Source organism: Pan troglodytes, chromosome 1 (genome assembly GCF_028858775.2).
Source record: "Pan troglodytes isolate AG18354 chromosome 1, NHGRI_mPanTro3-v2.0_pri, whole genome shotgun sequence".
NCBI lineage: Eukaryota > Metazoa > Chordata > Mammalia > Primates > Hominidae > Pan > Pan troglodytes.
Window position 1 is genome coordinate 93849108 of NC_072398.2, and position 15798 is coordinate 93864905.

The 15798-nt window shown below is 42.9% G+C and overlaps 1 protein-coding gene and 1 non-coding gene across 16 annotated transcripts in view; both read left to right on the forward strand.

Moving 5' to 3' along the window:
- The window catches only part of ASH1L (ASH1 like histone lysine methyltransferase), a 228048-nt gene extending 216390 nt beyond the window's left edge, over positions 1-11658 (forward strand). For 6 of the 15 annotated variants that reach the window (XM_054672121.2, XM_054672126.2, XM_054672124.2 and 3 more), the window contains 8 exons: positions 422-508; positions 2623-2713; positions 3154-3292; positions 3410-3582; positions 4804-4970; positions 7549-7589; positions 8512-8828; positions 9169-11658. In XM_054672121.2, the coding sequence (XP_054528096.1) occupies positions 422-508; positions 2623-2713; positions 3154-3292; positions 3410-3582; positions 4804-4970; positions 7549-7589; positions 8512-8828; positions 9169-9260 (1107 nt within the window). In that variant the 3' untranslated portion in view covers positions 9261-11658. Of the gene's footprint in view, positions 1-421; positions 509-683; positions 929-2622; positions 2714-3153; positions 3293-3409; positions 3583-4803; positions 4971-7548; positions 7590-8511; positions 8829-9168 lie in introns of those variants that run through there. The other 9 variants (XM_054672129.2, XM_054672143.2, XM_054672135.2 and 6 more) reach the window with 6 other exon arrangements.
- On the forward strand, positions 446-540 carry MIR555 (microRNA mir-555). Its single transcript, NR_035905.1, has one exon. It is a non-coding gene; the product is annotated as a microRNA mir-555 (primary transcript).
- Positions 11659-15798: the final 4140 nt, after the last annotated feature.

Below are 15798 nucleotides of genomic sequence, written 5' to 3' on the forward strand. Positions count from 1 at the left end.
CATAACTTGATGTGTAAAGTGGCTGTAAGTAACGCATAGGATTGTTGGGAGGCTAAAGTTAGACAGGAGTAAATAAAACATTTTGTAGCTGTATTCTGAAAGCAGAATAGCTGTAGCATTTACTTAAATTACTTAGTAATAGTTCAGTAGTCTATTGGTTTTCCTATTCTCTGTCCATCTCCCCATTTTATTTGCCCAGATCTATAGATTATGAGTCAATTGGTATACTTTTGCTTAGAACAGTCATTATTTTGTTTTCCTCCTATTTTACCATTTATCTCTAATTTATCATTCACCCAGTTATCCCTTAGTTCCTCTTTTACTTTACCCTGACCTATTGCTAATTTTTTATTCTGGGATCCCAGGACACTCTCAATAAGTCATAGCCTCCATGTTCCCCAAACTGTATGTTTTTCTACAGGTATGGCAGCACTGTGATTGTATGGGAGTGAACTCAGATGTGGAGCACTACCTTTGTGAGCAGTGTGACCCAAGGCCTGTGGACAGGGTAAGCTGAACCTCTGATAAAACTCTGATCTATAAGTAGGAGAGGTAGCACATGGTATCTCACCTGTCCTGCTCCTGCTTTGCAGAATTTCCTTTAATAGGTTGTTCAGCCTCTCTGGGCCTTGGTTTCTTAAACTTTACATTAAGGGTCATAATTCTGTTCTTCCCTATTTCAGGAGTATGATCAAAGGGAAAATAAAATACTTAGAAATCTGTGGAAGGAATGGCACTATATAAAACTAAGGTTTTGGGCCGGGCACGGTCGCTCATGCCTTTAATCCTAGCACACTGGGAGGCTAAGGCGGATGGATTGCCTGAGCTCAGGAGTTCGAGACCAGCCTGGGCAACACGGTGAAACCCCATCTCTACTAAAATACAAAAAAAATTAGCCGGGCATGGAGGCGTGCACCTGAAGTCTCAGGTACTTGGGCGGCTGAGGCAAGAGAACTGCTAGAACCCGGGAGGCAGATGTTGCAGTAAGCCAAGATCATGCCAGTGCACTCCAGCCTGGGCGACAGAGCAAGACCCCATCTCTTAAAAAAAAAAAAAAAAAAAAGGCCGGGCGCAGTGGATCATGAGGTCAGGAGTTCGAGACCAGCCTGGCCAAGATGGTGAAACCCTGTCTCTACTAAAAATTCAAAACTTAGCCAGGCACAGTGGCAGGTGCCTGTAATCCCAGCTACTCAGGAGTCTGAGGCAGGAAAATCACTTGAACCCAGGAGGCAGAGGTTGCAGTGAGCCAAGATCGCATCACTGCATTCTAGCCTGGGCAACAGAGCAAGACTCTGTCTCAAAAAAAAAAAAAAAAAAAAAAAGGCTGGGCATGGTGGCTCACACCTATAATCCCAGCACTTTGGGAGGCCGAGGCGGGCAGATCACAAGGTCAAGAGATAAAGACCATCCTCGGCCGGGTGCAGTGGCTCACGGCTGCAATCCCAGCATTTTGAGAGGCCAAGGCGGGTGGATCATGGGGTTAGGAGTTCAAGACCAGCCTGGCCAATATGGTGAAACCCCATCTCTACTAAAAACTGCAAAAAAAAAATTAGGTGCAGTGGCAGGCGCCTGTAATCCCATCTACTTGGGAGTCTGAGGCAGGGGAATCACTTGAACCTGGGCGGCAGAGGTTGCAATGAGCCAAGATCACGCCACTGCACTCTAGCCTGGGTGACAGAGTGAGACTCAGTCTCAAAAAAAAAAAAAAAAAAAAAAAAAAGACCATCCTGGCTAACATGGTGAAACCCCGTCTCTACTAAAAATACAAAAATTAGCTGGGCGTGGTGTTGCGTGCCTGTAGTCCCAGCTACTCGGGAGGCTAAGGCAGGAGAATTCACTTGAATCTAGAGGCGGAAGTTGCAGTGGGTCGAGATCGCACCACTGTACCCCAGCCTGCCGACAGAGCGAGACTCCATTTCAAAAAAAAAACAAAACTGAGGTTTTTATAAACACTATCAGATGTCCATGAAAGGAATAGCTTACAAAATCCAGAACTTGGTACCCTTAACGTCATTTATGTTAGACAGTGGTTTAAGTGAAAAGAGCACTGGACTCAGAATCAGCAAAGGTTAGTGTTAGGCTCACTTCATAGGAGAGAGGGTAAGTGGCTTGCCTAAGTCATTAAGTGGGTTCTGTGCTTGGCTCTGCTATCTTTATATGTGTGATTTTGGGCAAGTCATTTTTAAAAAAAGAAGAGATTTAGGCAGTATTTCTTAACAATGTTGCTGTTGTCATGTTTAGGTGAATAGTTCTTGTTGTGAGGGATGCATTTCAGAATGTTTGGCTTCCTTGGACCCTGGGCATTAAATACCAGTAGCATACCCCAATCATTGTAATAATTAGTCTCCCTTCACACATTTTCATATGGCCCCTAGATTACGTAGAGCAACTACACAATTAGTGCTTCATAAAACATAGATTGAGATACTCAGCCTATCAGTTTTGTCCTCTACCTTCACTTTTCCAGGTTTAACAGCTCTAGTTGCTTTCATCTTTTTTGTATATCTGTGGTATATTGAAATGACTAAACAGTAAGTTTTGATTGAGAATTCTAGGTTGAGAAATAAGTAGGCTGAATGTAGTAATTCCAGCCCTTATACATTGGCTTTCTGCTCCTATCAGGAGGTTCCCATGATCCCTCGGCCCCACTATGCCCAACCTGGCTGTGTCTACTTCATCTGTTTGCTCCGAGATGACTTGCTGCTTCGTCAGGGTATGTATACAGGAGCTAACCCTACTTGTCAGAGGTGACCTTTCTGAATAGTAGGAAGTCTCTGCTGTCTCCATCATAGTCATTGTCTCCATACGGCCTCAAATAGCAATAGAATATAAGTTTTTATATCTGTAGTCCTTGTGCTTACATGCATCACCTCTCCACCAAATAATACTAATTTGAAATGATAGACATGTTACAAAGCTAATTTTAAGACTGGGAAAAACATATAGGAAGCTCAAGAAATGGAATGCCTCCCTTATATTATTGTCATAGTCTAGAATTGATTATCATCACTTAACACTGCTGCTTTTAGCTCTCTGTATTTATACTGTTTCAGATTATGAGTTCTATGTAGACCCTGAGTCAGATAAACAGATGCCTAACAGAATTCATACAAGAATTGTTTTATGTTTCTTCTGTGTTCTGGGTCTTCCTAGGTGACTGTGTGTATCTGATGAGGGATAGTCGGCGCACCCCTGATGGCCACCCGGTCCGTCAGTCCTATCGACTGTTATCTCACATTAACCGAGATAAACTTGACATCTTTCGCATTGAGAAGCTTTGGAAGAATGAAAAGTACGTGCTGAGGTCCTGTCCTTTTCTTCCAGCCGTGCTGTACCAGTGGAGCTGAATGTTCACTAGGATCTTGCTAATCAGCTAAACCTCTCCCTTCTCACTTTTCCATTGTTTTAGAGAGGAACGGTTTGCCTTTGGTCACCATTATTTCCGTCCCCACGAAACACACCACTCTCCATCCCGTCGGTTCTATCATAATGAACTATTTCGGGTGCCACTCTATGAGATCATTCCCTTGGAGGCTGTAGTGGGGACCTGCTGTGTGTTGGACCTTTATACGTATTGTAAAGGTAAGTGATCTGGGCTAGTTAAAAAATGACCTCAGCCAAGTGCAGTGGCTCACGCTGGTAATCCCAGCGGTGTGGGAGGCCGAGGCAGGCAGATTGCTTAAGCCCAGGAGTGTGAGACCAGCCTGGCCAACGTGGCAAAACTCTGCCTCTGTAGCTGGGCATGGCAGTGTAGGCCTGTAGTCCCAACTACTGGGAGGATTGCTGAGCCTGGGAGGCAGAGGTTGCAGTGAGCCAAGATCGCACCACTGCACTCCAACCTGTGCAACAGAATGAAACCCTGCCTCAAAAAAAAAAAAAAAAAAAAAAAAGACTTCAATGACCTCATGTCTCCTGTTCATTGCCCACCCCATTCTTCTTGCCTGTATATGATTGCCTGTATATGATGAAAGATTCTCCAAGGCTAGCTATGAAACTTCAGAGAGCTCTACTATATTTTTTCCTTTCTTTTACCTAGTGCTTAGTACTCAATAAAAGTTTATTCTTTTTTATTAAATTTAGTTAATTTTGTTAATACTGTGTACTAATTTCAAATTCCAGCTCTACCACAATTTATCTATGTTCCTTTGTGGAATTTACTTAATCTAAGTATCAGTTTCCCATTGAAAATAAGGACTATCTATTTTAAAGAGTTCTTAAAAGATTATATAAAATAATCTACAAAAGCACTCAGCCTAGTTTATGGCTTAGAGTAAAAGCTCAATATATGTTATTTGTCACTATTAGCAGAGTTCAGTTTCCTAGACTGTTCTCTCAGAATCATAGCAAAATAGTCTAAAAGACTACGTATTCCATTCCAAAACTGACAGACTGCTTGCAGTTCTGTGTGATACTGATGAGTCCTCCTTGTCTCAGTTAAAAAGTGTTCATTTACAAATGTGCTTCCCTCAAATTTATGCCTCTGTTCTTTTCTTGTAACTGCCCGTAACCTGCTCGGTTTTTCCCTCAAAATACTCCCTCACACATCCCTGCAGCACTCAGTTTACATTTCTGGTTTATTTCCATCCATTCTGCTGTATATTTACTTTATCCTTTGTTGACACTAGTGTCTGAGAACTCTTTGTCCAGCAACTACCAAATGCTTAGTTGTCCTGCCTCTCTAAATAGCTACCATGTAGGGTTTTAAGGGTCTAGCTGCTCTCCCATTGGTGTGTATGGGGTCTTTGGGCAGCTCAGGGGGAGAAATGGCTAAATAGGATTCCTTAACACTGGTTGGACCCATAGGGAGACCCAAAGGAGTAAAGGAGCAAGATGTGTACATCTGTGATTATCGGCTTGACAAGTCAGCACACCTGTTTTACAAGATCCACCGGAACCGCTATCCTGTCTGCACCAAACCCTATGCTTTTGATCACTTCCCCAAGAAGCTCACTCCCAAAAAAGATTTCTCGGTGAGTCTCCTTCCTTTCTTAACACTACATGTTAGGACAATCTGGTTCATGCATGAAATTCACTGAGCGAAAATCTTCACGTAGTTCTCTGCTTCTTCATCCAAATTCCATCCCAAACTATGGATATCTCTGTCTCTATTTTTGGGACATTTGAACAGCATAAGTACATTTCCTCACATAGACTGTATCTCAGAAAATTGTTGATATAGTGTTATACCTTTCCTCTTTTCTCTTTCGTCTGTTTAACCTTTGCTGGCGAGCCCCATTCTGTAGATTTTTGTTTTGTTTTGTCTTTCACACCCATAATTTTAAGAAGCAAAAACCCTGAAAAACTCCTTTTTTTCCTCTCTCTCATTGAGAACACACCCGTAAAAGAAGAACCTTCACAGAAAATAATTCAGTGCTTTTTCTTTTTATGCCTGCATTAAAAATGGAAGACACAATCATTATATAAAACTTGTGAGCCAGGCGCGGTGGCTCACACCTGTAATCCCAGCACTTTGGGAGGCCAAGGTGGGCGGATCATGAGGTCAGGAGATCAAGACCATCCTGGCTAACACGGTGAAACCCCCTCTCTACTAAAAATACAACAAATTAGCCAGGTGTGGTGGCAGATGCCTGTGGTCCCAGCTACTCGGGAGGCTGAGGCAGGAGAATAGCGTGAACCCAGGAGGCAGAGCTTGCAGTGAGCCAAGATCACGCCACTGCACTCCAGCCTGGGTGACAGAGCGAGACCCCGTCTCAAAAAAAAAAAAAAAATTGTGAACATTGAAACCCCGTCTCTACTAAAAATACAAAAATTAGCCAGGTGTGGTGGCGCGCACCTGTAATCCTAGCTACTCAGGAGACTGAGGCAGGAGAATCGCTTGAACCTGGGAGGCAGAGATTGCAGTGAGCCAAGATCGCGCCATTGCACTCCAGCTTGGGTGACAGAGCGAGACTCCATCTCAAAACAAAACAAAACAACAACAACAACAACAAAACAAAATTTGTGGTGGTGTTTATTGTATAAACATCATGGTGGCTCACGTGTGTAATCTCAGCACCTTGGGAGGCTGAGACAGGAGGATCACTTGAGCCCAGGAGTTTGAGGTTACAGTAAGCTGATTGTGCCACTGCACTCCAGCCTGAGTGACAGAGACCCTGTCTCAAAAAAAAAAAAAAATTAAGTATAGAAGCATAAGAGGAAAAAAGTTATATATATACTCCACTATCCAGAAAATAACCATTATTAACATTTTCATTGTCAGGCTTTTTCCTGGTATTTTTTCTTTCAAATTGTTGAGAACCGTGTGCCAATTATACGTTTTGTCATTCATCATTCCATAAAGATTTTGATCATCCATTCATCTGTTTGTTCTAATAAAACCCTGGCTGAGCTCCTCATCTTTGAGTCTTCTTTTAGTGGGCCTGTCAAAAGTCATAGCTGTCACCCTGGAATCCTTAGAAATAATCTAACCAGGGCCAGGCACGGTGGCTCACACCTGTAATCCCAGAACTTTGGGAGGCTGAGGCGGGTGGATCACAAAGTCAGGAGATTGAGACCAGCCTGGCCGACATGGTGAAACCCCATCTCTACTAAAAATACAAAAATTAGCCGGGCATGGTGGCATGCACCTGTAATCCCAGTTACTCAGGAGGCTGAGGCAGAAGAATCGCTTGAACCCAGAGGCAGAGATTGCAGTGAGCCAAGATCGCACCACTGCACTCCAGCCTGGCAACAGGACAAGACTCTCAAAAAAAAAAAAAGAAAGAAAAATAAGCTAACCAGAAAACAAAGCAATATGTTCCTATTTTCCCTATTTTTTTTTTTTTTTAATTTTCCAGACCGTCTTTTGTATTCTCTGCCCACCACCAGGTCTTTCCTCGCATCTAGACTTATTTGGTTTTGCTTGCTCAATCAATAGCTTACTGACTAGCTTTGAAACCCCAGCCTTAACTACAGTCATGTGCAACATGTTTCAGTCAACATTGGACTGCATATACAACGGTGATCCCGTAAGATTATAATGGAGCTGAAGAATTCCTTCCTATCATCTAGTGATGTCATAGCTGTCGTAACATACCGCAATGTAATACCTTTTCTATGTTTAGATACACAATACTTACCATGGTATTACAACTGCCTACAGTATTCAGTACAGTACTGTGCTGTATATATAGGCTTGTAGCCTAGGAGCAATAGGCTATACTAAATAGCCTAGGTGTATAGTAGGCTATACTATCTAGGTTTGTGTAAGGATGCTTTATGATGTTTACATAACAATCAAATCACCTGATGACATATTTCTCAGAACATATCCCCATATGTCCCCAAGCGACGTATGACTGTATTTAAAAGGTGAAATGGGGTAGAGAAAATTGTGCACTTATCCCTCCCATTGTCATCCTGGGAGCACAAAATGCTGATAATCATTGTGGCCTGCATATTCATAGAAGTACTAAATTTCTCATCTTAAAACAAAGTCACCCAACTTGTCTACTGCCCTACTGTGTTCCTTATCCTGACTGGCCCCAGAGAAGAGCTAGCTCTCCCAGCTTCTACAATATGCTTACCTCTTCCTTTTCTTCTCTGCAGCCTCATTACGTCCCAGACAACTACAAGAGGAATGGAGGACGGTAAGTCCCATGGGGGGATATGAGGATCCTAAGGGATTGACTAAGAGCTTGAATGGATCAAGAAAACAAACAACTACCCACTCAGCTCCACTTCTAGGACTGGGTATTCTCTGCAGAGTAGCCCAGTGTAGTGCCAGCACTATGGAAGAACTAAATTTCAGTAGATGTGGTCCCATTATGGAGCCTTAATTGGAGCAACAGAGAGATGTGCAGGGAGTAGAGACAGAGATTTGGAACAGAACTCCAGACTCAGAAAAGTTTCTTTTAGATGTCTGTAAGCTTTCCCCATTACCTCAAGGTATATCAGCTCTTGGTACCTCTATCAAGGAACAGATGTAGCCAGTACAGTTTTCACTGAGCTATGAACTATGGGTTCATAGTTTTTATTTTTGCTTATTTTGTATGTGAGGATTATTCCTGAAGAAAGATGACAGAAGGCTTTTTCTTCAGTCTCCTCATCTGTTGAATGGGGGCATAACAACTGCTTTACCTACACCAATAGCTTACCATAAGGGAGAAAATATTAGACTATTGATATGAAAAAGGGAAGCACGAAAATTTAAAACTCCATTTAAATATTTATTATTGTAGTTGGATTATTGGCATCACAAGGTTGTGCCGTACTTCTCTAGTCATGAAGCAGTCATTTAGAACCAGCTAAGCAATTTTATTAGCCCTTGTATATTTTATGGATTCCTATACCATTTGTGCATATTCCTAAGAGAAATAATAAAAGTTGAATTTTACAAATAAATTTCTGGTAAAGGTAGTGTTTTATTCAAATAATATAAAGTGAAAACGAGAGTCAAGTTTCTTACCTCAAGCTAAGGCTCTAACTGCTGGACTCCAGGATCTCAAGCCATCTTGAGGCCTCCTACCCTTCATCCCCTTTTCCTCCTCAAGTGTCTTACACTAAATTCAGATATCCTTCTGGCAGATCATCCTGGAAGTCTGAGCGCTCAAAGCCACCCCTAAAAGACTTGGGCCAGGAGGATGATGCTCTACCCTTGATTGAAGAGGTTCTGGCCAGTCAAGAGCAAGCAGCCAATGAGATATCCAGCCTGGAGGAGCCAGAACGGGAAGGGGCCACTGCTAACGTCAGTGAGGGTGAAAAAAAAACAGAGGAAAGTAGTCAAGAACCCCAGTCAACCTGTACCCCTGAGGAACGACGGCATAACCAACGGGAACGACTCAACCAGATCTTGCTCAATCTCCTTGAAAAAATCCCTGGAAAAAATGGTAAGAAGAATCAGGTTCATATCTAGGGTTTAAGATAAATGCGAAATGAGAGGGAATGGAAAAAAATTGTAATTACTGGTTCAGCATCCAAAGTATTCTAAGAAAATGGTATAGTTCTTTTATAGGCTTGCTTTTAGTTATATCTTGGTAGTGAAACTGGAAGGTGAGATGATCTCCTCTAAAGAACCACCTTTTTCACGTAGGGTTGGTGGAGGATGGGCTAAATTGCTTATAGGTCAGAAAAGGAATCATTGAGTTCGTGTGCTCTCCTTAGAGCTCAAATCTGGAATAAGGAGTAGGAGATTGGTATTTTGATGAGCCTCCTTGGTTCTGTTTTCAGCCATTGATGTGACCTACTTGCTGGAGGAAGGATCAGGCAGGAAACTGCGAAGGCGTACTTTGTTTATCCCAGAAAACAGCTTTCGAAAGTGACCCTCAAAGAATGAGAACCTCAAGCATCTGGGATCCAGTGGAGCTAATCAGTCCTGCCTCCTGCTCTCTGGGTATAGACAGGGGTGGGAAGGGTCCATCTGGGCAAGGGGAATGGGGCCATGTTGTTGACATTAGGTACTTAATAAGCCTTGGAGCTAGTGGAGAGGGAGAGGAAAGGGTTCTGTCCAAGACAGTTCAGGTTAATTAATTTTCCTCTCCATTGCTTCACCTTAAGGGTTAATAACGTAGAGAGGAGGGAGGACCACATTGATGACCAGAACCTACTGGTACTTTATAGCATTTGCCCCACCCCACAGCTTAGGTTTTTCTGTCATCCTCAGATCCCACAGGCATTGCGAAGAAGCTGCTTCCTATACCCAGGTATAACTCAAAATCCAAAGGGATAGGGCCAGGATCCCTATTCCTACCCCATCTATTCTCTGTTGGCTCCAAGAGCTACCCCAGAGACCTTAAACAGAAACAGTAGCTGAGGCTTCTTCCTAGATACCTGACTAGGGAAGTTTGTCTCTCCTTTCTTGCCCAACCAGGTCAAAGTAAAATGTGAGTTGACAGCTCAAAGCACTTGTAACTGCTGCCCCCTCCCTACCTCTACTCCCCAAAATGGAATCATGGGATAGGGAAGGCCCCCATGGGGTCAGAAGGGCACGGTAGTTCTTGCAATTATTTTTGTTTTACCCTTCATAACCTGTCAAACATATTTTTTTCTAATGAGAAAGCCAGGCCCCCGCCAGCACACATGCTGTTTTTAATGGCTGTAGTTCTTGTGTGTCTGCTGTGCTGTGCAAATGGAGATTCAGTTCAAAATAAAATCATTTAAAAACCTACATAAAAAGAACTCTAAACCCACCCCTGCAACAAAAGTCACTACATAAACTGTTCAGCAGTATTCACCTATCAGAGTATTTGTTGTGAGTATAGATTATCAATTGAAAACACTACTCTTGTTTTCTTAATTGTACAGTTTTCAATGTCCCTTTCTTAAAGAGACAGTGTATTTCTCTTCACCCCTAGCCCATCTTCCCTCACCCTCCTGAATGACATCAGGAGGTATATCCAGGGTGTCTCCTTCCTTCCTACTCTCTTGACCAGAAGTTAACAGACTATACTGTCTCTTTAAAAATAAAATTTAAAAAGCTTTGTTGTCTTTTCAGACATACATATGCATATATGTTTTAGATGTTCTTATAAGAGAAAAGATGGTTTTTAAATGTGCCAAGTTGTGTGTGTGTGTGTATATATATATGTGTGTATGTGTGTGTATATATATGTGTGTGTGTGTGTATATATATATATACACACACACACACACCTGCTGTGTGATTGGTAAGCAATACAATAGTAAACATGTCCCCATTACTTTTTTCTAATATTGGACCAATGCTGTCCTAATTGTACATTTCCTCTTATGGTGACGATGCTCTGACTCGTTTAGGTAGACACATTGACCACCTTCCATTCCATTAAATATTTTTTCCTTTTTCCCCTTTCTGTGTCATTCTTGAGGAAAAAACAAAAGAGAGAGGGGATGCCAATGATCCCCTTGAGCAGAGAAAAAAGCAAAATAAATATTTTATTAAAGAAAAAAGAGAATTAAGAAAATAGTTTGGAGTATTTTCTTACTGTAGAGAAGCACTGTACATTACTAAGAGACCTGGGTATAAGATACTCACATGTGGAGCTGGAAAAATCGCATGTCCAAGCCCGTTTGAGTGGTTTCTTTTGTTTTTCATTGCAGGGAGTGGGTGGGAGGGAGGTGGGACTAGGGGCACTTTGGGGGTCTCCTTTTAGTCAAAAGCGAGAAAATGACAAGAAAGAGATTAAAATTCAATGTTTCCTTTATAGTGTTAAACACTAAAATTTTAAAAAAGATGAAAAAGAAAAAAAAACTTTGTAAAATGCGAGAACAGAAGCAAAAGACACTACGCTCTGTCATTTTATCTTTCTTTTGTTGAAAGACTAAAAAAAAACTGAAATGTTTTTTAGACAATCAAATGTTAGGTAAGTGCAAAAACTTGTTTTTTCTTACTGGTGTAGAAATTAATGCCTTTTTTTATTTTTCAGTTATTTTATAATAACGAAATAAAAAGAACCCCCCAGCTGCCAGGCGGGTTTTGGTGTTTGAAATGCGGGGCAAAGCACTACATCACTGCAAATAGATACAGAGTTAGTCTGCATGTCTGTAGGCTGTGTGATTGCGGAAAATATAAATGCTGCTAATATATTTCCTTTTTACAAAAGCATATCTAAATAGATGATTGTTTTGATGTTAATCTTTGTAAATTATGTATTACCAATTTTAACATTGGATGTAATTGCATACAAAGCTTGCATCTCAATCCTTGAAAGTCTAGTATTAAATGGAAAAAACTTTTCCTAACTGTGGACTGATGAGCTTGCTATTTTTTCCTCCTTCTTATCCCCCATTTATCTTCCAAGACAACCTCATCCTGTTTCCAAGGGGATCTTTCTGAAACAACATCATAAACATGCTAGGCTGCACATGAGCACACTCACTGCTGTTGACTACTGGATAAAGTCATTTCTTCAGTACTAAGATCTTTCTAGTCTGAACTCAGCCTAATCAATCAGCACAATAATAACACACACCAAATGTCCAGTTGCTTTTTTGTTTTTTGTTTTTGAGACAGAGTCTCCCTGTTACCCAAACTGGAGTGCAATGGCACAATCTCGGCTCACTGCAACCTCCACATCCCAGACTCAAATGATCCTTCTGCCTCAGCCTCCCAAATAGCTGGAACTACAGGCATGCACCACCATGCCTGGCCAATTCTTGCACTTTTTGTGCAGACGGAGTTTCACCATGTTGCCCAACGTAGTCCAGCTGTTTCATTGGGTTTTTTTAAATTTTCTTGTTTTTGAGACAAGGCATCACTGTGTTGCCCAGGCCAGAGTGCAGTGGCGCATTATAGCTCACTGCAACCTCAACCTCCTGGGCTCAAGCAATCCTCCCAACTCAGCCTCCTGAGTTGCTAGGACTACAGGGGCGCACCACCACGCCTGGCTAATGTTATTTTTTGTAGAGACAGGGATCTCCCTGTGTTGCCCAGGCTAGTCTCAAACTCCTGGGCTCAAGTGATCCACTCACCTCAGCCTCCCAAAGTTCTGGGACTACAGGCATGAGCCACCACGCCTGGCCCAGCTGTTTCTTTTCTTTTCTTTCTTTTTTTTTTTTTTTTGAGATGGAGTCTCACTCTCACCCAGGCAGGAGTGCAGTGGTGCAACCTCGTCTCACTGCAACCTCCGCCTCCCGGGTTCAAGGGATTCTCCTGCCTCAGCCTCCCAAGTAGCTGGGATTATAGGCGCCTGCCACCATGCCTGGCTAATTTTTTTTTGTATTTTAGTAGATACAGGGGTTTCACCATGTTGGCCAGGCTGGTCTCAAACTCCTGACCACAAATGATCCGCCCACCTCCACCTCCCAGAGTGCTTGGATTACAGGCCTGAGCCACCGCACCCAGCCCCAGCTATTTCTTAAACATGCCATGCGGGCGGATCACCTAAGGTCAGGAGTTCGAGACCAGCTTGGCCAACATGGTGAAACCCTGTCTCTACTAAAAATACAAAAAATTAGCCGGGCATGATGGTGGATGCCTGTAATCCCAGCTACTCCGGAGGCTGAGGCAGGAGAATCGCTTCAACCCGAGAGGCAGAGGTTGCAGTGAGCCGAGATTGCGCCACTGCACTCCAACCTGGGCAACAAGAGTGAAACTCTGTCTCAAAAAAACAAAAACAAAAAACCATGCCATGCTATTCTACATCTCCATCCTTTGCACACACATGCATCATCATCTCATTAATTCTCAGTAACAACCACTGAGGCCGGCAATATATAACTTTAGGCCACGTTTTTTTAGGCCACTATGTGTTAGACCATTTCTATCATAAACAGTTTCCATATATTTGTTTATTAATCCTCACAAAAGCCCTTTGTGGTAGGTACCAAATCCCAATAAATGAGGAAATTGAAGCAAAAGACAATTTAAGTAACTTGCCCAAGATCACATAGTTAATCTTCATAATAGTCCTCTGAAGTTATTCCCATTTTGTAAGAGTGAAAACTGAAGCTCAGGAAGGTTAAGTAACTTGCCAAAGGTCACCCAGTAACTAGTGTTGGAGCCAGAACTCCAAAGTCTGTGTACTCCTCCACAAATAGAAAAGTGTCATAAATAGACAAAAGTGACCCTACTAATTAAGGAAGATAAACCCATTCCTGCAGATAACTGAAAGGCCTACTAAAACTTTGTCCCAGACATGAGTTAAACATTTAGGCTGGGAAGCCGGGCACGGTGGCTCACGCCTGTAATCCCAGCACTTTGGGAGGCTGAGGCGGGTGGATCACCTGAGGTCAAGAGTTGAAGACCAGCCTGGCCAACATGGAGAAACCCTGTCTTTACTGAAAAATACAAAAATTAGCCGGGCGTGGTGGCACATGCCCGAGGCTGAGGCAGGAGAATCGCTTGAACCTGGGAGGCGGAGGTTGCGGTGAGCCAAGATCCTGCCATTGCACTCCAGCCTGGGCAACAAAAGCGAAACTCCGTAAAAAACAACAACAACAAAAAAACCAGGCTGGGAGTTCAGCTAGAATACAATTGCTCAGAAGTAGCAAGACAGCTTACTCCAACAGTTCAATCTCTATTCCTATAAGGACTTGAGGTTCAAGACTAGATGAGAGTGCCCTACTGTTACATAATGGTTTCTTCATGATTGCAAAAACAATATGTTACTGTTACATTTTTTTGAGATTATCTTTAATTTTTTTTTTTTTTTTTTTTTTTGAGACGGAGTTTTGCTTTTTATTGCCCAGGCTGGAGTGCAGTGGCGCAATCTCGGCTCACGGCAACCTCTGCCTCCCAGGTTCAAGCAATTCTCCTGCCTCAGCCCCTCAAATAGCTAGGATTACAGCATGTGCCACTATGCCCGGCTAATTTTGTATTTTTCGTAGAGATGGGGTTTCTTCATGTTGGTCAGGCTTGTCTCAAACTCCCGACCTCAGGTGATCCATCCACCTCGGCCTCCCAAAGTGCTGGGATTACAGGCATGAGGCACTGCAGCCAGCTGCGTTTTTTTTAATTTTTAAACTTTGGTATCTACTGCAATTGTTCTATTCTAGATCATATATATATATATATATATATATATATATATATACACACACTTTTTTTTTTTTTTTTTTTTTGAGAGAGGCCCTTTCTCTGTCTCACAGGCTGGAGTGGAGTGGAGTGCTACGGTGCAATCAAAACTTACTGCAGTCTTGAACTCCTAGGCTCAAGTGATCCTCCCACCTCAGCTTCCCGAAGTAGCTGGGACTACAGGTGCATGCCACCACTCCCAGCTTTTTTTTTTTTTTTTAATAGACTGTCTTGCTGTACTGCCCAGGCTGGTCCCAAACTCCTGACCGCAAGCAATCCTCCCACATCAGCCTCCCAAAGTGCTGGGATTACAGACATGAGCCACCATACCTGGCCTCTCTTTTACTTGGAACTTTTTGTTGTTGTCAAGTGCCTGGGTTACTTGGAATTATATCATCACAGAGTGATAGATACTAAGTAGAAAAAATGTTGACACTTCTTTTTTCTTTTTTTTTTTTTTGAGACAGATTTTCACCCTGTCGCCCGGGCTGGAGTGCAGTGGCGCGATCTCAGCTCACTGCAAGCTCTGCCTCCTGGGTTCACACCTTTCTCCTGCCTCAGCCTCCCGAGTAGCTGGAACTACAGGTGCCTGCCACCATGCCCCGCTAATTTTTTTGTATTTTTAGTAGAGACGGGAAACTGTGTTAGCCAGGATGGTCTCTGTCTCCTGACCTCATGATCCACCCACCTTGGCCTCCCAAAGTGCTGGGATTACAGGTGTGAGCCACCGGGCCTGGCCAGTAGAAAAAATGGTGACATTTCTTACAACTCTTTGTTGTTTTGAAACAGGTTCTCCCTTTGTCACACAGGCTGGAATGCAGTGGCACAATCTCAGCTCACTGCAGCTTCGACCTCCTGGGCTCAAAGGATCCTCCTGCCTCAGCCCTCCAACTAGCTGGGACCACAGGCATGCGTCACCACACCTGGCTAATTTTTTGTATTGTTTGTAGAGACGGGGTTTTGCCATGTTGCCAAGGCTGGTTTCGAACTCCTGAGCTCAAGTGATCTGCTTGCCTCAGCCTCCCAAAATGCTGGGATTACAGGTCTGAGCCACTGTGCCCGGTGCAAATCTTTAATCCTTCCCTTCACCTCAGATATGAAGTACAATTTCAAGGGCTAAGTCTTCTCTCCTCCCCCATATTTATGCAGGCTCCTATCCTATTAGTCTAACTAAACAGAGAAAGTCATAGACTAGAGAAGCACTTGTGAGATTCAGGAAGCAATGAGGGACTATTTCTCTATTCTTCAGGGAGCATTAAGCACTAAACCTGGGCTAGGAAGAAACATCTGCCTTATGCCTCCCATAGGAGGTCCTTTTTCCCCTCCCCCATAGCCTATGTCCAGAAACCCACAGTGAAAGACACACA